Here is a 25,659-nt window from a genome sequence, read left to right as displayed (position 1 = left end):
GATTGTCATACAAATACATTTTATAAGTGGGTAAATAGAAACTGTCCTGCGTTAATGCACACACTTGTGCATAATATTCTGATGGTGTTTTATCTCGTGGTCAGCTAGCAATTTTAATGCATAATCAACAATTGCCGTTAACTAACTTATATTATAAATCCGGTCCGACGCTTTTTGATAGGTACGCTTTCAAGTCATAATAAAAAAAATGATAAATTTAGCATAAGTTGTGTTCTAAGGAAGGGAAAAAGTCAAAGTCAAGAAAATTGTATCTAACAACTGCACACTTTCTCCCGCAAGTTGCCTACAACCTAGTTTATGGAGTAACTAGGATGCAAAATTAAACTGGTATTCAAATTTGAGAATTGTATTCGGAGATATGAGACCAGTGCGCACGAAAAAAGTTATCTATATTTGTGTGAAAAACAATGGGCGAATTTTAGATATCACGTGATACTATTAGTTAATTTCTTCGATTAAATCTTATTTAAGTAACATTAAATAATATTAAAGGGAATGAAATTAAAAAAATATAAATCAACAAAAATTTATTTAAAATGTAATGTCGCTTTTGGTTTTTAAACCTTTTAAATTTACATTGCAAAAAAACAGGTTACAATCAATACAACACGTAACAAAATGGGTAATATTAATATTTCTTAATAGTTCAACTAGTTCATTTTCTAGAAATAATAATATTTGATGATAAATTTTGTTTAGATGTCTATTATTTCTAAAATTATCCAAATTATTTAATTCTGCAACAGTAATAGTAATTCCTAGAATTTGACATTACAGCACATATTAAAAAAAAAACTCATGTGATAATAATCAGTTCATATTGTATACTTGTCACATTCAATATTATTGAATAATACAATATTGTTTAATATTTAATCATGTCATACAAATATACATATAAATAAGGGTGAGACTTCTTGTACATGATGTCGCAGTCGCACCGGATCCGCACTTTGTCGCTTGTTAACTGCAAAGGTCCATTAAGCAAGAGGCCATATATTATAAGCTATATTATATAAGCTAATAGTGACAGTCCTCGCCTTTTCTAATAGATATAATTAATAATGTCATTATTGTCAAGGAGTTACTTAATCTAGAAACAATGGCAAGAACGAAGTTTTAATTTTAAGGCGATTGGATACATTCCGTTTTATGCTACAAGTGTTAAGTTATTGTTATTTTTAAAGAGTTACGTTATGGTACGAACTCTTAAAATTAATTCAATAATGTTACTTGTGAAGTAGTTTTTATTAAGATACATAAATTTAAGTTCCTGTGCTGGCGCGGCTGTCGCGTCATGTACACAAAGTCTATCTTAAGATAACAAACAAATATGCCAAATATTATTGACGATAATATAGTTATGTAATTTTCATTCCTCCCCACTGCAGCCCGTGACTTCGTCGCAGTGTCTGACTAACTCGTAAGCTTATTCCTATTACAAAAAATCTGTATCTTGATCCTGACCAAAAATATATCATAATGTTTTTATTTTAAATATAATGTATCGATAATATGTAAGAAAATTTGCAGGCAATTTGTAAATAAGATTGTGGTGTTTTAACATAGTCTTTTTAATAAAATCGGTATTTACGTTCAATTTGCTATAAGCGGATTTTCATTATTAAAATTTGGCGTGGGAATGAGATGAGTAAAATGAACTTTGGCATTATTTGAGACGAAAGAATATCTAATAATGATTCCATGATTGAATGTGATGTGAAAATTTTGGACGAAATTGAGAGTGAATGCCTTGATTTTTTGTAAACTTGCAGTCTTGTGTTATATAAGAACAATTTTATAAATATAATTTTTTTATTTTCTATAGGACTATCAAGACAGCTTTTAGTAACTTTATAACAAAATATGCTTTAAGTAATGACTATAACGAAAACATAGACACAGGTATGGCACTTAATTCAATAATCCAAGTTATAATTAAAAGATTTATAACGATATGTTTATCTTGGAAACCTATAAATGACAAACTAAATTTACGTTTTTATGATAGTACTACATCGATATTCTTATTTCTAAATGATTTTGGTTTAAATTCTGGTAACTAATCATATACTATTATATTATTATTGTACAATATATTTACAAGTTCCTAGTAATTATTACTTTCGTCATCTTTTCCGTTTAGACCAATCTTCTTTTATCATGTCAGAACCTTTCTCTCCGATCATTATAACAGCCGCATTGGTGTTCCCACTAACTATAGTTGGCATTATACTGGCATCTATAACTCTCAGTCCTTCAATGCCATGCACACGTAGTCTAGGATCAACTACAGCGCCTCGGTCCCACGAGGGTCCCATTTTTGTCGTTCCACACTGATGGTATATTGTCATACTAATTGTCCTAACTTGGCATTCAATGTATTCATCCGACATAAATTTTAGATGTTTACAGTTCGGTAATGGTTTCATATATAGTCTCGATCCGAACTGCTTAAATGGAGACGCATTTGCCACTTGAAGGGCGATTTTAATTCCTTCGACTAGTCGGTTAACATCTAAACGGTCTTCATGATATCGCGGATTCATTACTGGGTAGTCAAATGGATTGGAACTCTTCAACCTTACATATCCTCGAGTATTTGGACGTAATAAAAGAGGCATAATAGTCCAAGCATCTTTGTTAGCTATCGGTTTGTATACCGTGTCATATACTTCATCAGTGAGACCTAAAATTTTTCTTACAATTTGACCGTTGTCGGAAGAAAATGATGCGGGTGCCATGTGAAATTGTATATCAGGCCATAAGCCGGAGGTATTTGCGTATTTAGTATTAACGAAGGCTATTCCTTCCAACCCGCCTAATGTTGTCATCGGTCCTCTTTCGTTGACAACATAATTCATCGTGACAGGAAATGCTTGAAAACGATTTTGAACAATCGCCACTGGTTTGTCGACTAGAAACGTTAAGCCTCCTACCCCCACGTGATCTTGCAAATTTTCTCCTACAGGCAAATCTTTCAAGACTCTTATTCCGACATTCTTTAAGTGATCCCTTGGTCCAACACCAGATAACATTAAAAGTTGCGGACTGTTGATCGCCCCGGCAGATAATATAACTTCTTTTCGGGCATACACTACCCTTTTGACGCCATGTTTTACATATTCTACACCGTAGGCTTTCATTGTTATAGGATTAATTAAAACTCTTGTGGCTTGTGTGTTAAGAGATATGTCGAGATTCCTACGTGTCCTCACAGGTCTTAAAAAGGCTTTGGCTGTGCTGCATCTTGAACCTCTTCTTATTGTGCCTTGTGCTATCATGAAACCAGTTTGATATTCTCCATTAATATCTCTGTTTTCATACCCAATTTCCACGCCAGATTCTACAAAAGCAGCAACTAAAGGAGTCCTCCATGGAGCTTCTTGAACAGTTAAATAGCCACCTCGGCCGTGATACTTAGTGTTAGCTAAATAAGGATTTCTATTATCTTCAGATTTTATAAAGTACTTAAGTACGTCTCGGTACGCCCAGCCTGGATTTCCAAAAGATTCCCACTGATCGAAGTCATAACGGTTTCCTCTTACATAAATCATATAGTTGAGGACGCTGGATCCACCGAGCACCTGTAACATTTAAAATGTAGCGATGAGTTTTCTTTTACTCCAAGTCAAATAACAATTTAATCAAAACAAAGTAATTTAGTTAATTTAAAGAGTAAGATTTTACTCCAATAACTTCATTAATAAACCTAACTTTATACAATTTTACAAAGATCAATGCAACAATGCTCCTGGTATTAACACAGAATTTCACAATTATTGTCAGTCATCGACTCAATTAAACTAATCATATTACCTTCCCTCGCGGCCAACTGCACCTATGTTTCTTAAAACCTAAGCAGGCGTAAGAGGTAGGTTCGGTCTTGTATTGCCAGTCCAACTTCGTTAGTTGTAAGTAGCCCGCTAACGAAGGGACGTCGGTGATCTCGTTTTCATCTGGTCCTGGAGATTACGAATTAACTTGTAATTTTTAATATAAATATTATAAAGGTTAGTTAGATTATAAGATTAATGACTTCATTAAAAGGACGATGCTAGTTTCCTTAAAAAAACTGAGATGTGTAGTAAACTTTTACGTATTTTTTTAAGATAATCTTAGTATTGTCATCATTAAAGCCTACTATGTTATGAAGGTTTAGCTTGTTTTAACCACAATAAGGCTTTGTACTGTCTGAGTAGCTACCACCAACTTATTATTTTAATCAGTTAATTTCAACACTTCGTATGTGCTCCAGTTTGAAGCGTGAGCAAGCCAGTGTGGATCTATTAGTGTTTAATGTAACTCACCACTTTCAAGTAGTAACAAATTCCAGTCCTTGACTTCTGTTAATCGGTTCGCCACGACTGCGCCCGCAGAGCCTCCTCCCACAACTATGAAATCATATTCCATCTTCGGTTCCTTGTCCAGAACTTTAGCTTCGGGGTCGTAAGAATTATAGTTATGATAGGTGAATGCTCCCAATAAAAGTGGTATAAGCCATAAACCCGTTACGCTTACAGTCTTTAGTGCTGTCGACGCTAAAAGTACGGTAATACCCATTTTGTATTATAGCTTAGCTTGTTATTTTGGTCGTTGTTATCGTTTTGTTCTTATCTTCTAATTATATAATTGTATGTTGCGATGCTTTGGTTTTGTTTGAGTTTAAGCGATTGAGAAGATTTTTGTTTCGATCTGGTGGTTTACATTTGCGCATAACCTTCTTTGTTCCGTGAAGCGATAGTTGCGACATATTACCAGTCGCAGTTTCGACTTGATGATACGTTTTCTGGGTGTTGTATCTGAAATTATGAAAATGTTATTTTTAATTTAGTAACGAACACTTAACAAAAATTAATATGTTTTTTCTTCTGTTACAGGTATGAAATGCATCACAACTGTTTATAATAGTGCATACGGGTTGCATAATGTATCACCTTCGGTTCCGGGGTATAAAAAATAATATTCGTAATAGTCTTCGTTTATTCATAAATTGTATGTGAAAGATAATAATTTATTTTTTATATCTCTTTATTCGTTTCATATAAAATTCTCAATCAAGGAAGTTACTAAATCAAGAAATGGCCTCCGTCTATAATTTTTTTCGGCCAAAAAAATTATTTACTATGTAAAGAATGGTTTAATATAGATTAATTGATTAATTTGGTCCTTTACAGTTTAACATTAATAAAAATTATACATCATTTTTTTTTGTACTGAAATCTTAGAGCATATATCAATGTTGATAGAAGTTTGATTAAAAATAAACCACCAATTCCTCATGGCTTCCACATATTTCATTTCAAGATCTTTAATAAAAGGAATTTCTGTTATTTATGCATTCGTGAACAAAACTTGTAAGTATGTCGGCGAATTTGGTATCGGAATACATAAATTAATAAATAAATATTTAATATAGCGGCGCTATTAGCAAATCGCACGGAATAAAATAAATCTTTTATGTTATCTTTTCTCATTGGAGTAGCATATAGTACCCATTATCAAATATTAATATCACGAGGAAATGTAATAATAATATATAATGGTAATCTTTATAATATTAACAATTATTATATTATTTAAAAGCATATTAGAAAGTAGTGTTATAAAACAATAACTTTTATGTAATTCGCCCCTCAATAGAATAACAGACCACTAGTGTGAAGAGAGAGATAGATCCATGGGCACAATGCAGGTTTGAAAGAGACGGCACGATCGCCTATTTCCTTGTTATACGGAAGATATGATCTATTTCTAGTCTCGTGAAAGTGATCTTGGAATATATATAATTATATGTATTTATGTTTAATTTTAAAATATATTATTCGATTCTGTTACTAATAAGGTAGATTTAAGAAATGGTTATACATGCATGCATGCAAACTGCATGCATGTAAACTTCTTATATTTCAGTTCTTTCTGGAAATTGTTGCTAGACTTTGTTATAGCTAAGCATAAATTAGTTGCGTTTGTGATCTAATTGCACGGTGTTAATGATTATTTTTGGGACAATATATATTTTTACTTGGTATAAGATTACAGAAACCGTAAAGAAATATTTTATTGTAAAATGTTAAAAAAATATATTTTTGTGTGTTTTTGTGATACGATCGACACCAGGTCGTTTCAAATAATATGCTTGGTAAACAGCCTGCTCTTTCGTCCGTTCTTCCCATGTTTGAGATATTTTTTCTGAAAGGGTGGAAGATTCTTGACAATAAGCAAGTAAGTGCTAGAATAGGAGCATTACTTGCAGCATATTGAACCAGGATTTTGACATTTCAAACTATTTTGTAAATATCATATTAGGTATTTCCAAACAGTATAGGTTAAGGTTACATTTCGAAAACTAAAATTTTGGTATTTTAAAAATTTACATATTACGCTAGAACACTTAGCAGTTAAAAAATATTTACAAATTATATTATTGAGAATAAATCGAATAACTGGAGAGTCGCATAGAGTCACCCATTCGGCGGGTGTCGTGAGGAAGACATGAGGCTTATTACGAACAATTCGTCGTTATATATTTGTGCGTATTTCTGCGTTTTATTTAGTATAGCTCTTATCTCAATATCATTGGATACGATACGACCTATAGGAACAGAGACGTGTATTATATATTGTATGGTAAGTAAACATAAAAAAAACTTGTATATGCTTTCTTTTTTTCTCACATTACGTACTTATACGTTTATAGTAAAGATTCTTTAGTATAAAATAATATTTACTACATTATCTATCCTAATATTGTAAAGTTACAAATGTTGTTTGTTTGAACACGCTAATATGAAAATCTATATGTCCGATTAAAAAAAACTTGTTTGCCTTAAATAGCCCATTTATTAATAAAGACACAGACATAACATCGCACTACCTACTAGTATCTAATTATTAAATTTGACTAACAATTACAAAGACAGGTTAAAATTTAAGAGTCACCCAAGCAGTTTACCACCATTTAATATCTACATAGAAAAAGTCTGGTTTTTCCAATTTTTTTTACTAACGCTCCTTCGCTCAAGAACTATTGTTTTCGACGTATACTTTGGCAAAGTTCCGTCCCATTCATTGCGGACTATATTTAATTGGACATTGTTATTTTTTTATTTGAAGCGTATATTTAGGCATTACTGAAGTCGACGTTTATTTCTTTTTTTTTTTCTTTTTCTCTGGCCTATTATACCATCGTTTGAAACAAATGCACTTGGCACAGTTGCTGGAGCGAGAGCATTTGTTAACGACTGACTGTCTCGGACGTCATCACTAACTGTATCAATTTATGACTTTATTTGAATTTTGGTTAAAATGCAGATTAAATAAATGTATATTCGTGGTAATTCGATTTTCACACTTAAAATAAGTCACGTAGTTAAATATCATGGGCCTGTAACCGCACGATGAATTAATAAAACCAGCGTCACGCTCTGATTAAGCCGAGTACAGACAATAAGAATATTGTTCTTGTGTTTTGGGTAACTTGTGTGTAACCTGTTTAACCAGATGTAAACTTCATTCTAAACATTGTTAAGATATTACAAATCCAATTGAAGTTATATTTACACTAATATATATACTCGTTGAGTTTGTTGATATTTATGAAATTGAAGGGTTTTTTGTATGTGTGTTCGTCTGCTTGGACGGGTTCGGCATCTTTTTTATTTAAAAAAGGTAGCAGACTTGTGAACGCTTCCCACAGGATAGTAAGTGGATGACCACTATAGTGCCAATATGGGTGGATATCCACCCATAGACATTGGCATATATGAAATATCTAGCATGTACGGGGGTTAACATGTCAACAATCAAAGGTACTAAGATAGGAGTGACGGAATAGAGAGTGCAACTGTGTGTGCGCCCACACTTGTGCACTATAACGTGTCCTGCGTATTTGACTGGTCTGGTCTGGTCTATCATCATATGTTATAATTTAAATTGTTTCTGTACATCACAATGTGATAGGTTACAGAAGATGTAACTTCACAATAAACTACGGGGGCGGAGTAGTCCATTTAACGTGGGTGCAACAGCGCGTAGCATATATTTACACATAAACTAGATAATGCAGAGATTGGACTTGCATGCCAATTTTGTAACTGTGTCAAATATATTATTCATTCGAAACACACAGAGAACATGGCTTAATAAAAAGATGAATATCCTTGAAAGTTCAATGAACGTCTAGACGAATTTATTGAAACATATCTGATGGACATATCTACTAATTTTACTTATAAATAGTAAGTTTACTTATCAATAGTTTGTCTCAATATAATACTTTTTTTTTAATTTGGTTTTGATGAAAATATGTATAAATTGGTAAGTGGTCACCAACAAATCCACGCTGGATCGGCACTGCAATAAGTATAAAACCTTGGGAATTAAAGTTTCATCTCCTTTGTGTCTATAGTTTTTTTAGGATCAATAAACCTGTACTCTAAATTTTAACGTTACGAAATATACAAACATAACATAAGCTTTTATAAGCACTTTTGAATCGTCCGTTAAGAAACTATAATAAACGAAGCTGCCACCGGTTCGGAATGTAGATTCTACAGAGGAGAACCGGCAAGAAACTCAGTAGTTACTCTTTTCCAAAATTTTAAAATACAGTCATGTTAGTTAAATACAGCTATATATGTAAGTAATATATCCAGCCTAGAAGTCAACAAGCATTAACTCCACGCTTTTTTGTATTGAATATCTTGTATTGAATAATACAGAACGTTTAAGTAATGTCTTTTCTGTTTGCTCAAGCAACATTGTAACAAAACAATTTTATTTTTTACATATATGTCTCAAAACGTGCTCAACTGGTTAGCAAGTTGCAAATAAGTTGCACAGCGCCAGCTTAGCTTATTGGTAAACAAACCTTATATAAGAGACGGTCCGAATTGATAAATCTGTGCCATTAGGTGAAGGTCGTATCTCGAACTTTCGATTGCTTTACATACGTATATAATGGGTTTCTTTCTTAATACATACAATAAATGATTCATACATTGTTCCATATACTTTCTCTCTTTTGGTAATTTTTATTTTTGGCATTTTCTGGGACCTCAATTAAATGTTTGAAACCCTTTTGGACTGTTTGATTTTTTTTCGTGTTTTTATTAAACATATTTTTTTCATTAGGATTTTCATAAAAAAAGAAAAGGGGCTTGCTTTTTCTTTAAACCAGATTTTCAATGGAGTTACATCTTACAGCTGCAGTGTTACGAGTCAATTCGTCGACAAGTCAGAATAATATCTAAATTATTATCGGCAGAAATACAGGAGTTGCATTTCGTGTATTATTTCGTGTATGTATGTGTATCGTAACCCGAATTCTGTATATGTTTAACGCCGGGTGAAGGCCGCAACAGCTATTACTTTCACTCTTACGTAGTTGAACCAACTTCCCGGCTCGGTGACGAGTGATGTCATGCGGCGACCTTCAGAGTTAGGTAATTTAAGGTAGGTCGAAATTAAGAATCAATTTATTACAATCGTTGCTAATTCATAAAATATATTATGACTTTTCTTCGTATAATCCGATTGTGCGATTTTTGCCTGATGAAATCAAACATTATGGTAGAGCGAAACTTGAGTAGAGCTTGAAAAATATCGGGTCTCGAGACATCTCAGAGTTAAAGTCCCCTGTTTTACAGACTTTCTTAATATATATTTTGGGTTAGTAGTATTTATCGTCATCGTTTTAATAACACCTAATATTACGTTTATTTAATCTGAAATAATAATCCCCTCATTTAGGAGTAATTATAAATCTAGAATTAGGGACACGAGAAGTCATGGCATTGGCGTTCAAACCCTACAAGTTATTAAACATTGCTCATTATATTTGTGATTAACGTCAATCCAGACATACTTATTTCTTAATGTGAAGTTCTAAGAATTACTTGGCGGAAAATTTTGAATTAATTTCTAAGAGTTAAACATAAAGCCTCGGAATCTTTGCCTAAAGCTAACGAACGCAGTTATTTCTTTGTATAAGATTATATAACGCAGACAGTGTGTAATTAGTGCGAAGGTGACATCAGACACAGTTAACGTGAACATTTTATTTAGGCATTCGCGAAATACTCAAGATGACTGACACAGTTATCTGTGCCTTGTTATTTTCAAATTTAATTATGCTATTGCGTACAAGTCTCATGTCAAATGCTCAACGCATACAGCCTAGATATTATTCAAATTGATGTTTAATATGCAACGTATTCTTTTATATCGTTTGTAAATTATACCAATTTTAAAATGCTGATGGGTTTGTTTACACACGCTAATCTCAGGACCTGCTAGATTTATTAAGACAGAAGAAGATTCGAAATTTGCTTTTATAAGTTTAATTTAATAAATTTGTCTAAGAATAGAAGAATTATTCAGTAAGTTTTGTATAGTTTTTGTACAAAATTTTGATATGACCGATAGCGTCGAGAATACAAGAAATAGCTAGAAAAATAATATCAAGAATATTTCAAAATAATATCAAGTTAATAACAGCACATAACTACCGTGAAAGTGAATTCGACCTTCAATTAATAAGCTAAATGCTGGCAGATCGCCTTCATTTCGATACTGCATTATTTTGCAAGTGGTTACATAACTAATGACCGAAGTTTTGTAACTAAAGGATTCGCGGTCGAGTCACGTTTTATAAATTGCACTTTTATAGATGTACTAACTTAGCGATGAATATTTAGAAGAGAGTTATGTGTGATGCTTAGTGTGATGCGTGATTCTGGCAGCGTTGAATAAAGCAATCGTATTAATTCGTCGTTGTACGATCCGCCTAATGGGTTACATATATTGGTGAGTGCATTTTTATATGCCTCATGTTTTATTTGTTTGTATAATTTCGTGCAAAGTGCATTTTATATGTTTTCATGTTTACAATAAACATGTTTTTATTTAGTTAATAGTTATCGTCTCTACTATCAAAGCATTCCCAATATAACATAAATTATACCGTAAGTAAAAATAAAATTAAATATTGTCTATGTATTTTATTAATATTTTACATACATACATTTCAACCTCGGCCACGACATTGCGTTCAGTCGACCTGACCGACGCGCTACACACGAGCAAAGAACCTTGGTGCTTCCTTACTTCATTCATTGATACCGATTGCAATAACAGTTTAACCTAATATTATATAAATATATTTTATTTTTATTTTTAGTTACTTTGTTTATGCTACTTCTGTATAAATACTGAATTTATTATAGAATACGGATATCTTCTGACGGTTGCACATTTAAGCTTAAAGAATTCCTTTCTGAATTGTTATATTATAGCCAACAATGGGATAGATTATTTTATTGTCTAAATCAAGATATTCTTTATTCAAGTAGGCTCATAAAAGCACTACCTATTCGGAAAGTAGATCCAACCGAGCAAAACCGGCAAGAAATCAAAATTATTGTTTAACCATCACTACATACAGTAAAGTCGCTCCTCGTTGTCTGTCTGTCTGTCTACGTAGACTAAGCATACACATAAGCTTAGATCTTTAAAACTACGCAACGGATTATGATGCGATTTTTTTAACAGGAAGGTTTATATATAATACATACATAGTATAGTAGAGAAAAACTGATAATTTTAAAGGTTAAACAAAATTTTTGCGCTAACATTGCAAACGCTGGCTGAACCCTACGAAATAGATCAAAATAATGTACTACAATATTGTACACCTTAAAAGTCTACAAAAAATTCCGCGGTGGTATATATTTATTTCTTAGGGATAGCCTATAATAACCTTTACTTTTTAAGCAAAAAAAATGGCTTATTTTCGAAGCAATTTTAAGTAATAAAGCATTATTCCTTACCCAATTACGTACCTTAAATACATTGTGCATTTAACATAGATCAATATGGCTCTTTACAGCATGTAGTTTAATTGAATAATTTCGAAGATATTACATATTTAAAATGCTGGGACATAGCGGTTTGTATTGTCTAATGATAAAAAAACTGTGAAAGTTGTATATAAAGTGCATTGCATTGCTTCCGTGCGAAGCCGGGGCAGGTCGCTAGTTAAGAATATACAATAAATTATTTTGCATTTTCGTTAAGAAAAACAACTTTTTTTCAAATTATAATGTTCACGAATCGTATCCGAGATAATAAAATATGTTCGAAAATTAAAAAAAGATGAAGTGAGTGATTGAGCTCAGCTTAGGTAGACAGAGCTGGAGTGATCACTTGACCCTATTCGGTTATTTTACGTAAAACTACAAAATAGAAGAGCTCGAATTGGCACTATTACATAATATCAATTGGATCCACTTTCCAGAAGTAGGATTATATTTGCATAACCAATCAAGCCTATAAACGATTTCATGCTAAGGGCACTAATTTGTACAATTCATCGGAATGTGGTTCGCTAAGTAAATAACTCGCAATCAAATGTTATGTAAAAGTAAGTTATTAATGTGAAGGGTTTATTTACGTGACGTAACAACACGCGGTGCCTTATGATAATCAGTAACACCGAGAGATGAGTAATAGGAAAAGAAAATATGAACTTTTAAGTAATTTTTTGTTAGTTATTTGGAAATAAATAAATCGTAAGAGACTGTTATTCACTTGGAATATTTTATTATATTTTAAAGTACAGTAAGGCAAGCTTTTTTTTTTTTAAATCAGTAGTTAGAGTTATGAATAATAGTAATATTTATAAACAGCAATCTGCAAACCGATAATCAAATTCCAAAAGGGCTCGGCTAAACTGGTTGTTGCTAGACGATTTATTCTGTGCAAAACATGAACTTTAATATACAGTGTGTGCAATGTAAAAATACTCTATAATGTTTCAAATACTTGTGACCACTCACCACAGGTCGACGTACTTTTGACGATTAGTAACGCATTTTTTCCGACGTATACCTTTATCCATGAATCCAAATGGGTTCATCCGTTTAAGAACTATAGTGCCACAGATAGACACACAAATAATTACGTTAATTTTACATTACTAACTTATAACTATTTTTGTATGATATTATTTCTCGCCTACATTTGCCATTAATAAGCACAGTCACTGGTTAATTTTCCCTATTTAAAATACCATCAAATGTCACAAGAAGTAAGTGTTTCGTCTAGAGGCACCATTTAACTTTTATTCATACTCATTTCGTCATAGTTAAGTAATTTGAGAATATTTATCTAATCTCGTTGAGAATTTGCAGTCGACTTCCGTATGTTTGTATGTTTAACAGTTTGCGTAATGTATGACTAAATGTTTCTGTACATATAGAATATGACCGACATACTAACTTATAAAGGTCATGTAAATAATCGATAAATTATTGAACCGTTGAGTATTTGTTAAAATTTAACATTTTTGATTTGATATTATGTAAAAAATGTTACATCGAAATATTTCCAAGACTGGAAAAATATAACATATTGTTCAGGAAATGCTAAGTAATTTAAAAAAAATGTAATTTAGTTTAAAAAAAAAAAGATTTTAGCTACATAAATCTTATCGCATCAAAAATAGTATTTATATGTTTGGATAGAATGCAAAGCTGTGAAAGCGTCACTAAAAAGGCCACAACTACACGCACACTAGTAAAGTAGTACAATGACATATTTTGGCGTAGCTGTCGTGCACACTAAAATAAAGTTGGCTCGTTTCTTTTCTTTCTTTTTTTGTAGTGTGATATATAGACATATAATTAAACCAAACTTATTCCAAGAGGAATAAAGACGTATAAACAACTCTGATAGGAATAAATAAAGTTATGTTAAACAACAAGAACTCCTTTTAATGCACAATATAGAGATGATATTTTCAAACCGCAAATATACAAATCCAAGGTTTGTTTATCTTTACTTATTTTGTTAGCTAGATTATATAAAGGCGGTTTTAAAGTATATCAGAGTAATGGACTTTTTAGTTGCAAGCTATCAATCATAAATAATCACTAATAATAGAAATGAAAACAGAAATACGTTACTGTATTTCTTGAAGCAGTGGTTCGTAGCCTTTTGGAGCCAGGGAACTCTCAATTTGGATAACTTATTGCACAAAACACTAATGACTATTAAATACGGATGTAAAAGATTTATATTGCGTCCTAATTCTCGTGTTTGAAGTTGTTTTGCGAAGTTTTGCGTGGACCAAAGGTTGCGAGCTACTGTCGTAGATTAATGTGCTGATGTTACTTTCTTTCATTCCAAGGCACATTAAGACTATCTCACTTCGACTGGTAGATTTTATTTGAATACTAAATAATCTTGATAACAATACGAACCCATTATTACGAAAGTTGCAATAATGAACGTTATTGCGTGTATAGTAAAGTTACTTTTAGCTTAATATTTATATTGTTACTTATGATTAGGTTATCACGAAATTGATCTATTTCGTCACCGCTATTTTATTTTGTATTATTTGCACCGTATTCGCATTACATTTGTAATACTTATTTGTATTCTCTGATCAACTCATAGTTGTCTGGAAGAGAGCCTTTTTGCATTATGTGCAACCTTTGCGGAATTCGTGCAAATAAATAAATAATTAGGTAAATTCAATAATATAAGTTTATAATAAAACAAATTATAATTTAGCAAATATCGTACTAGATAGATATTAGTGTCTATGATCTAAATAAAAAAAAAATTAATAAAAAAAAATAATATTCCATAAACACAAGCGCTTCGTCGCGTCGTATAACGTATCTGAGCTGTGCAAAGGTTTATGTCACCATGTTGCGTAAAGCATTACCTTACTTCCCCTATGATCTTACGCAAGCTGTAGTGGGATCTTTCTGGAACTTTGCGGCTGAAGAGCACCGACAATATTTGAATGAAAAACAATCATCTCTTTGTTTTTATCTTATTGCATACTTTAATATCATATTTTGTATTCAATAAGTATGCATAATGTATCAAATGTGTAAGATAATAAATAAATTATAGATGAAATCATACAAGACAGCTGAGTGTGGCGCCACTATTGCTATTCCTGTAAAATATGGTTATGAATAATGTATATCAATAAGAATATCCTTTGAAATACCTAATTGCTTATGACAACTATAGTTTGGTTTTTAGCTTTATGAGTTCAATGGACTTTATTAGAATTTAAATTTACATTTATTTTAGACTGTTTATGCTCTTGTATTATTAATCGGATTTAATTTTAATGAGAGTAGGATAAATTTAAATGACTATGTTTAGAAAGATTCTTTATAACAGCCATGATTGAGAAGTAGATCTGTACCTCTACACGTAAACATACACTAATATTTACAGGAATTGTTTCGAGAAATGGAATCAGATTGTATAAAAGTTATAGTATTTTATAAAAAACTGATATTAATTTAATTTCGATCATAAAAAGGGTTTTAATAGTCTTCATTCCCTGCATATTTAGACCTTGATTGATTAATTGTAACTATTATGCACATAAATAATTGATATATGTTATATGTATGTAATACGCAATATTTTATTTCTAATTCTATTGTGATTACAAAGATTAAATAAAAACTGATATTGACATGATTTTTTTTTTTGTAAATAATATTATGTGTTACGACATATTTTTCAAAAAAATAATTGTAACGAAAACGTAATATTGAAGATCACATACTCGTATATACCTTAATACCAATAGTAGGATTTCTGTGGCAATAAGTTTTGAAATTTGCAAAAATGTATGTTACCTTCTTCACCAAAACCTTTTCGGAGCAATTGCGCCTGAATATAATTACGAAAGGGATTGAACTTCCGTATTAGGGCATAGTTACGTCACACGCCACAAGAGCCAAGATGGCCCATTGATCAGAAAACGTAAACATTAACCGGAGAATGCGGTAAGAATAAGACATTTGTTAGGATGAAATATTCACAAAACGGTATTGGAGCAGCGAAGTGGGATAAGCTCTAAACTTTCTCCTCAAGAGTGGAGGCCTATGGTTCACAGTGGAACAATTACGGGCTGATTTTTTTTACGTCACACACGAGTCTCATTAGTCCTATCGACCATTACGTAAATATTGCATTGAAGAGTGATTCACGTATGAAACACAATGCACCGAATCAAATTCTCTTACATCGATATACAGGTAAATACGTCTGATGCAACTGTGTCGAATCTAGTTTTTTTTGCGTAATATCAACCTGCCATATATTCTATTTTAGGTGATAATGAATATAAATCCTTACAACGAATACTTAATAGTAACTAATGAGGCTTCGTCGCGTCGATTCTAACATTTTGAGCCTGAAGAAATGTATGCAACATTTCGACATTAAAAAAAATAAAATTTGTATTCTTATATAATATGATTTGAGCTATTTTTTGTTGCAATACATAATTTGAATAATTTTACTCAAATGTCACCCTTGTCCTCAATGTTGTCAGAGCTTAATTTCGTATCCGATGATGAAAAATTTGAATTGTATATAACCTTGGCACATGGAACATAAAAGCAATTATGTTTAATGTAATTATAATAATTGAATAGGTCAATGCTCGCTATGAAATAACATTACAAACACATTAACTCTGGTTGCTAAAGATTTGATTGACGAACATGAGGACGAAGTTTCTCCAATTGTTTTATTTATGACCTACTGAATTTAAAAGGATATAATTATAATTTAATAGTATTATAAAAATTAAAAAATAAGGAATATTTTTCTGTATAAGATAATACATATATTATTTTGTTATAATTATTATATACGCTCGATTGATGAAAAAGAGAAAATACTGAGTTTCTAGTCGTTTCATCAAAATCAATATTGTGAAATAACGATTTAAAACCAATCCTACCTTGTTGAAAAAATATATTTTGATTTTGAACTTAAGTAAATTTGCGTATTTAAATGTGAAGGAGAAGGACTAATTTTGATGCGGTTTATTAGATTTTACTGTCCATCTAGAACTTGAAGAAAAACATCATACACGTCGACAATATAAGTCGGAATGTTTTGAGACGTTTATATATATTCCCGTAAGCACTATAATGGTATCATCTCCGAATTTAACAAAATGGCGTTTTTTTCCAGTGTTTCCTTACACTTTTACTGGTAGTGGTTTCGATAATAGTATATCATTCACTTATTACAAATGTCTTTCGGGTCATTTAACGATACTTACAATCATTGCTGATGATTCTTTCAACACAGCTTACACAATCACTTTCAGTAACTATGTCTCGTTTTAATGTTTCTTAGGTCACTGTAGCACCAGAGATCCTTTCTAATTAGAATTCCTTCGTCTGGACTCACTAATGACAATGTCAATTATACCTCACTGTTTACATTCGAGAGTTATTATTATTGTTCTGTATGTTTTATTGTTGCGTTTTCTCTCACGATTTTTCTTAATGTACGTCGGATCAGCTTCATCTGCGTCTGTTACATCAATCCCAGAAACGTTATATAGATCAAGATATGATATCGATGAAACTGTTACGTAAATCGTCGAATATAAAAGGGACATGTTTAATGATTATATCAATGATAGTTTAAATCGAATAATTGCATAAAATGCTTACAAAATATAAACAAATAAAGTTATACAACGTCTTAAGACGGATTATAAGTAATGATCGGTCTTTTGATTAAATTGTCGGTTAGAAGGTAATAAAATGAAGACGATTATTTTTCTTTTAAATAGATTTGGATTGTCATGTTATTTAACAAGTGCTTTTTATATTTAATACCAATTGAACGCATTCTTAAATTGATCATTAATCGATGTTATCAATGTTACAATTAGTTTTTCTGTACTGAATATAAAATTTATTTATGACTGGTACTGGACTGGTGTCTTGATTTTATATTAAAAAAAATCACTGTAAACAAGTTCGCATGCAGTATCCAGAATTTATGTAATACCTCGCTAGTTAAAGTTACGTTAGATTAGGTAAGGTTACACGACTAAATCGGATTTATAACTAAACGGTTATAACAATTGTTTTAATGCAATCCGACATTTAAAAAGCTAACGGCTTTGTCGATAACTAAAGTTGGCCTTTGTAATATTTATTGTTATTATTTAAAAATATCTGAACAAGTTGCTTATTATATTTTCTGGGATTTAAATAACACTGTCACTCTCAATTCTAATGTACGTATTTAAAAAAAATGAAAGAGTTTGGACTTAAATTAATTTATATTTAAAAAAAGTTTGATTTTTAAAAATAAATTAAATTAATTAAAATTAACTTCGATACTAACAATTGATAAAATAAACTTTTTGAATAATGTCGATGTTCGCGGCAACTGCGCGACGCGACTCCGCGTGGTTGACTGGCGTTGCGCGCGCGCCGATGCTGTAATCGCCGTGGGGTTACAGGTAAATCGTAATATGTGTTACGAGGTGCCTTATGTCTATGTGGGTCGCCGTATTTGTAGGGTTGAACCTGACGTATGTCACGATTCGCATGCGTTTTGCAATGGATTGATTAATTTTAACAACTATGATAATGAAAGCGATTAGATTATGTCATGTATAAATTTTTTGGTTTAATAAATTGAATACAATACAATTGTAGGATAACTGGTTACAATAATTTCGATAAAATTGTGCCCACTTAATATTTTATTATAACATTTATTTGTGACGTAACTTATGTTATTTAAGTTAATACGTAACTTTAATCAATTGTACTTAATGAACAGTAATTAATTGTATTTTAAATATTCGAATTACGCTTTGCATTTTTGTGTCTATATTATCATATAATTTATATTGAAAAAGTAAACGCAACACGATCGATAGCGATGAATACACAGATAAAATATATTGTGCCAAATCCTTGACATGTGTTTCAAATAAAAAAAACCCGCACTCTAGTTTAGATGTCGTTCAAGAAATTCATGACGAAAGCCTGAATAAACATATAAAAAATGTAAAATTCTAGTGAAAATAGACACCATTTTTTTTTTTTTTTTTTTTCGTTTTAAAGATTCTTATTTAGTCGAAAAGGTGATTTTGAATATATTGTGTGTCTATGTCATTTTATATATCTTTTTTTTATTTTTAATGATATAAAGACTGGTACAGTGAGTGAAAACTTGTACTTTATAATATGCAATATATTTATATATGTAAAAAACATAAAATACTTTTTATTTTTTCTAATTATAGGTAACTTGTAATTATAGTTTTTTTTTTACATTAGAAGTCTTAAGACAAGAAGACCCACTAATCATCCTAAGCGATATTTTCTGCCTTCACGTAATAATATGTTAAACAAACCAGACTTAAGGTTCAATAAATTTGTCCTGTGTGATGTCACAGTACAATTTCAATTGAACTGAAATTTTACTGTCTGGAAATAAAACCATACGTGCAAGCACATCAGATATGGAAAGGCTAAACAAAATGTATTGATATGTCTGTATATTTGTGTAAACTTAGGAAAATATAACGGAAGAAATTAATGTGAGTATAAATTAAGGCTTAAGTATCAGACGACTTATCGAACCAACGACGGGTGGTTACGATTTGTTAATAATGAAATAGTGGTCATAGCTTCAGATCTTTCTTCCAGTTTATAAGTTTTATATGTCATTATTATTTCATATTAATTCGCGTTTGTGGAAAGTGATCTTTAATTTTATAATACATTGCTTTTTGTGGTAATTTACGTTTTTCATATTTAACACTGGCTTGTCCGTACTGGTCCGTAAGGTATAGCCAAAATTATTGAGAGTAGGAAGCAGAAATTTGATCAGTTTTATTTAATATCTGTATAGGAACATTTCATTACAGAATCAAAGATTTTCGATCGACGATTGGATAACCGTAACTGTCACCGTTATCACTTTAAACGAAACTGTTGTCCGGTTTAATTTATATGATTACAGGGCGCGGTACTAGAAACCAAGGTTTACGATAGTAAGCTAACAATATCGACGATAGTAAGGAAACGGACTCGATTTCATCCAGAAATGGAAAGTTCTCTAATGAACATTACGTCACAGAGTGCACAAATATATATTATACGTATGCGCTATACGTACATATACAAAATGATTTACAGTTTCTCATAGTTTTGTTTGTATATTCTATAACGTTTTTTGTAAATAATATATTCAGATATAATTAGGATAAGCGTGAAGTAAGTGTTTGTTAATCATGCAAGATAAATAATAGTAAATTTGTATTTAATTAACATACTTATGTAAATTGGTATGCAACAAAAACAATTAAATTGTTTGAGGGTTTTTCTCTGTATTATATGGTATCTTGAGTCTGTGTTATCTTAACATTTAATTACATAGTCTGCATGTTATAACCTATGACAGCTAACGTGAATATTTAGATGTAAAGAAAAAAAATTGTTTTGTTTTTAATAATATTTTAATTCCTCTCTGTAATAATTAAAGCGATATTAGTATACAGTTTACTAGTTTAAGCGATTAGGTCTAGATTAAGATTATAACTTAGTATGGTTCTAGGTCTTATTAATACAGCCATGATTCCCCGCGACGATGCTTAGGCTAAGAGGAAGATCATTAAAAGTCGTATTGTTGTTTTTAGATCAGCTCCTCAAACACCACGGTGCTAGATGCAGTATCTGGTGTTACCTGCCGGCCTGGAATGTAGATTCTAAGGAGAAAAACGGACTAGAAATATTTTTTTATCTTCTCCGACGATGTATTAATTAAATTCAGTATTTAATTTTACTATACTCTTATATTCTTTAAAATGATTATTATTGACAAATGTAAAATTTTATGAGTACGAGGTTTTATTATGTAACTAAAGTAATATGTACATTTATAAAGGATGTATGTATTGATATTGCAGAGTTGAAATTTTTAATGCACAATTACGAGACTGATGTCTCTAAAATTTGCTAATTTTTCTGTTAGCAACCGTTGCAACGGTTAAATATTCATAAGGAAGATACAACATTTACGTATCACTGTGTAAAATTTTGTTGACAACTTAAGTACAGAAACTATTGTAATCTAATAATACAAAAGTGGTCAATTTTTAACATAGACACAGCTTAAAGATTTAAGTGTTTCTTTCGAGTAATCTATTTAAATAACCTTTACTATTGCCTCTCACTTTTCAAGTCAATCTGCATGATTACATTTTATTTTTTTGTCCCAGTTTCATAGTTATTCCATAACATTTTAAATTTTTAAGTGCGTTGTTACAAAATTGATATATAATAAAACTGTAATTTCACGTGTGCGTGTAATATTAAAAAAAGACTTTACATATACGGCCTTATTTATATACGTTGTTTAGCGTGTTTAATTAAACAGCTATTTTTTTATCTCTTTCTGTCATTATTGATTTGACTTTCGAAAGAAGAAGACAGCATTTGTTAAATCTGACAATGATCTCTCTCTAAACATATTTTATGTTATAATATACAAAACACAAACTTTTTTTCCTTTATATTATACATTGATTAAATGTTTATCATTAAATTAATTGAAATAGTAATTAGCTTTTAGAAGGTGTCAACATTTTTTTTCTTGAATATTTGTTGTTGGATGAAGAAAAAATTTGCACAGTTCTATAAATAATCTTAAAGTAAGAGTTGATGTAAGCGGCTTTATTGCTGCTTGCAATTTCTCACAGATACACTTTATCTTTAACTTTATAGGAATCGATAATTTATATACATTGTTACATACCGTCTTCCGTGAACATTAAGATGATGGTGAAGCTGTCAATTTTCATACAAAAAGTGATAAAGATATAGGATAAATTTGAGGAAAATTTGTTTATGTTGTAGATATTATGAAAAACCAGGTCCGTATGTTTTTATTGTAAAGAAAAATTGAATACGATGTAAGTTATTAGCATCTAAATATCTATTGTTGACTTAAAAATCGAACATTTCTGTTTTTTTAAACGAAACTGATCTAAATTACTGTAAAAGAAATAAGTACAAATCTAGATCAAGAACTGCATCTTATAGGAGACAAATTGTCTTTTTTTTATCAACAGGAATTAGCTCCATACCTTATCAAAAGGAGAGAAAGCCATAACCGAGCTGTAAGACACGTACTGCTATTTAAATTTTGTTTCCTAAACAAAGAAAATGTTCTTATTTTGAAAAAAAGGATTTTTTCACAAATCGAACTTTTTGAAAATCTGACTATAGTTGGATCATTAAAAACATATATTAAGTAATCAACAGGAAAACCGCTATACGTTATAAAGCCTCTTTAAACTTATAAATTTATTATCCGATACTCACGCGCGTCATATTGTACTATAAGGTTACTATGTCACACTCGCGTGCCAACTATCACTGTACGACGTTTCAACGACGAGGGATACGAAGTCGAAGTACCTCAATTATATGTTATAGTAATTTGTATAGACGGACATTTGTCTTGTTATAAGGACTTTGTCATATTAAAAGAAAAACAAAAATATTTTACGAAGCAATAATTAGATATTTACAATAATATAAAATAATTATTACATTTTGACCGAATTTAAATAACACGAATTAGGCAAATACAAATTTAGTGACTGGCATCCGTACTCTTTAGTAAAGATTTACTTGTTTTAACCACAGAGTTATTTTGGTATATCACAAAACAAAAACTATGCAGTCCGCTTATCTACAGTCGTCTATGTACATAAGCGGACGAACCAGCGTTTTTGGTTAAGGATTTACAACCGCAAACCTGTTTAAGCAATTTGGTTTAAAGTGACATTTTTACGCTTTATGATTGTTTAATTTACAATACATGTTTCCATTGAACCCAATCGAATATGTCAACACAAAGAGAGTAATGCATATACAAAGTAGATATGTATTTTTGAATAACATTTAGATATCGTTTCGATGCGCTTTATATCAGCTTCCAAATGACTCAAGTTTCAAAAAATATAAAGTAGGTGACAATAATTCGATCGCGCTCTATTTAAATATTGAATATATATTATTATAAAAATCAGATCATGAACAAATCTCACTAATATCTCGTGAAAGCTTGTGTGTTTGATTATATTAAATTACGTAGGAACTGGTCGCCTGTCTAATTCGAATACTTTTTTATTACTATATATTCATATTCAGAATCGAAAGTAACATTTGGACATATTATGTATGTTTGTCTACGTTTAGTTGACACACATACATAACACTTGTAATGCAGCATGGATAAAGTAAATTATTATGATAATGACTTGAATATATCGTCGATTTCATTTACATCCATTAAAAAAAGAAGTACTTATTTTACACGTATTATATTGACTACACTTGTGTAACTAACGAAATCAATATTCGAACGAATGTACGAAAGGGATTTTAACATACTTAATAATAATTGTCGTATTGTATGAATACTTTTTAAATTACTTGTAATTCGAATGATGATACAATGATTTGATGCTCGGCCAGGATTAATACTGGAATACATCAATGGCTTCTGGTAAATAGACTTTAGGCTCATTCGGTTTGTTTTTATGACTTATTTTATACGTGAGCAGTATGTAAATATTAATAGACTTCAAAGAAAAAGGACATTCTTAATTCGTCTTTCTATGTGTCTTTGGCTTTACTTATATTAAATGCGAAAGTAACTCTGTCTGTCTCTTGCTCTTTCACAGTCAAACCACTCAACCAAATTAGATGAAATTTAGAGTGAGGCTAGTTTTAACCCCATTTTTGTGTCTGACACATGACGACATACCCCTAAAACGCAAGCGAAGCTGCAGGTTATACACAGTATTTTTTGTTTATGATTATTTTTGAGTTGGATTCAGTATATTTCCAAGGAGGTTCTATTTCAATTTCATTGCTATGTATTTACATGGACTTTGTCATTTTTTTTTTCGTTTATTTTTCGTTACTGTTTTCGTTAAGTTTCGTTTACTGGCATTTACAATAAATAAAATATTTTTATTATTTTATCTAGAATTTATATATTTTTTGGAAGCGTGACCGCGGAACAATGCGATATGATACGATGTTCGAATTATATAAGTGGCGTACGTGATCACAAGTTTTATGCCCTCGATGTGAAATCAACTCCAGCGCAAACAATGCAACGTATGGGAGGAATTTCAATTTCAACGCTTACTAAATTATGTGTGTATTGTGATGATAGCTGTCACCCACCCAGGCTTTGTTGAAAATTTAATTGATTTTTATTTTATGTTACGTTTATAAATAAAATAAATTACAAAAATAATATGTAAAAATGGCCGTTAAATAAAAATGCTTCCTCTTCGTTTAGGGAGAGCGTTGGGAGCTTATTCTACTGCACCAATGCGGATTGGTGTATACCATGAGTGAACACATGTGGCAAATGTTTACCGATAATTAGCCAAGATACAATAATAGTAGCAGTAAAGTGAATGTTCAACTCGTCGACTGAGGTTTACCGTTTGAGGAGAGGATAGGAGCATATTCTACCACGCTGCGCCTATGCGGATTGGTGTCTACACAAGTGGTGTCTACTCAATATTTAAGGTTTCCTCGCGCTGTTTTCTTCACCGCCAATACCGTACAATTACAAATGCCAATGATAGTTCAATGGTGCTTGCCTAGTATAGAACCCACTTTAGGATTCAGGTGATCCAACCGGCTCGAGACGACATACAAAATACACAGAAATAAATCTCCCGATGTAATATGACTAAATGTATCGTATACGTAACGACTTCCTCAGATTTTGTATTATTATGCCATCTTATACTTTCATAATAGCAACGTTTCGATCGATCTTATAGATTATTGCAATTGTGCAATAGGAAATGCATATACATTGCACTGAAACCTGTCCATTGCGTGCTCTTGTTGAATTTGTTTTCCTATCCTATAACTAACATTGTATATAATCTATAAGGTTTTTTTTTTACATTTTTTTTACATTAACAGCCCGTAAATCTCCCACTGCTGGGATAAAGACCTCCTCTCCCTTTGAGGAGATGGTTTGGAGCATATTCCACCACGCTGCTCCAATGCGGGTTGGCGGAATACACATGTGGCAGAATTTCGTTGAAATTAGACACATGCAGGTTTCCTCACGATGTTTTCCTTCACCGCCGAGCGCGAGATGAATTATAAACACAAATTAAGCACATGAAATTTCAGTGGTGCATTCCTGGGTTTGAACCCGAAATCATCGGTTAAGATGCACGCGTTCTAACCATTTGGCCATCTCGGATCTCTATAATGTTTAGTTTAATGTATTGATTACCAAGAATAGTTACTCTCCGGTTGTATATCAGTAAATCAAATATCTTGCCGAAAATAGTTTATTTATTTAATCAATTCTAGATCATATTCTTGCAATTAGTATTGTCTAAGAGAATTAAGATGTATTACATCTTATATTGATCGGTCATTGAACTTTGGATTTACCACAGTTATAATATGTTTGGGTTTTACATTGTAAAATTTGTAACTAATTTTTCAATGTATTTTAAGTTTTCAATACAATGTAGGTTGTCGTTTATAAAGTTATATAGTTATTTAACATTACTATCCGCGATTAAGACGGATGATTCATTTTGAAGGTAAAGTTTGACTTGGCAGTTAAGACTTTACCTGAGCGTAAGCCGGTAACGTCAACAAACTCACGTCGTAACTTTTGAGTTGGACACGAGCAATCGTTGATTTTCTTTTAAATTAACATAAATTAATGAGTAGGTTAATAATGACGTCA

The 25,659-nt window shown here is 31.3% G+C and overlaps 2 protein-coding genes across 2 annotated transcripts in view; one reads left to right on the top strand and one right to left on the bottom strand.

Annotated features, from left to right (window-relative positions):
* The window catches only part of LOC125071746 (flotillin-2), a 251,237-nt gene that overhangs the window by 91,349 nt on the left and 134,229 nt on the right, over positions 1-25,659 (top strand). The window lies entirely within an intron of this gene.
* Positions 817-18,287, bottom strand: LOC125071741 (glucose dehydrogenase [FAD, quinone]). The gene is made up of 5 exons (XM_047682098.1): positions 18,229-18,287; positions 17,144-17,400; positions 4,332-4,823; positions 3,841-3,986; positions 817-3,608 (listed from the first exon to the last, which is right to left on the bottom strand). The coding sequence occupies exons 3-5, from the start codon at positions 4,582-4,584 to the stop codon at positions 2,151-2,153; spliced, it is 1,857 nt and encodes a 618-aa protein (XP_047538054.1). The 5' UTR covers positions 4,585-4,823; positions 17,144-17,400; positions 18,229-18,287; the 3' UTR covers positions 817-2,150.

The sequence above is a fragment of the Vanessa atalanta genome, chromosome 20, assembly GCF_905147765.1.
Source record: "Vanessa atalanta chromosome 20, ilVanAtal1.2, whole genome shotgun sequence".
Classification (NCBI taxonomy): Eukaryota; Metazoa; Arthropoda; class Insecta; order Lepidoptera; family Nymphalidae; genus Vanessa; species Vanessa atalanta.
The sequence above is the reverse complement of the archived record's forward strand: the minus strand, read 5'-3'. Positions and strand labels throughout refer to the sequence as shown.

Excerpts from the sequence above, each read along its gene's own strand:
- LOC125071741 (XM_047682098.1), bottom strand. The coding sequence starts at position 4,584 with ATGGGTATTACCGTACTTTTAGCGTCGACAGCACTAAAGACTGTAAGC. Across the intron at positions 3,987-4,331 it reads TTTGTTACTACTTGAAAGTG|GACCAGATGAAAACGAGATC; the intron begins GTGAGTTACATT and ends CGTAATCTCCAG. Across the intron at positions 3,609-3,840 it reads GCAGTTGGCCGCGAGGGAAG|GTGCTCGGTGGATCCAGCGT; the intron begins GTAATATGATTA and ends TAAATGTTACAG.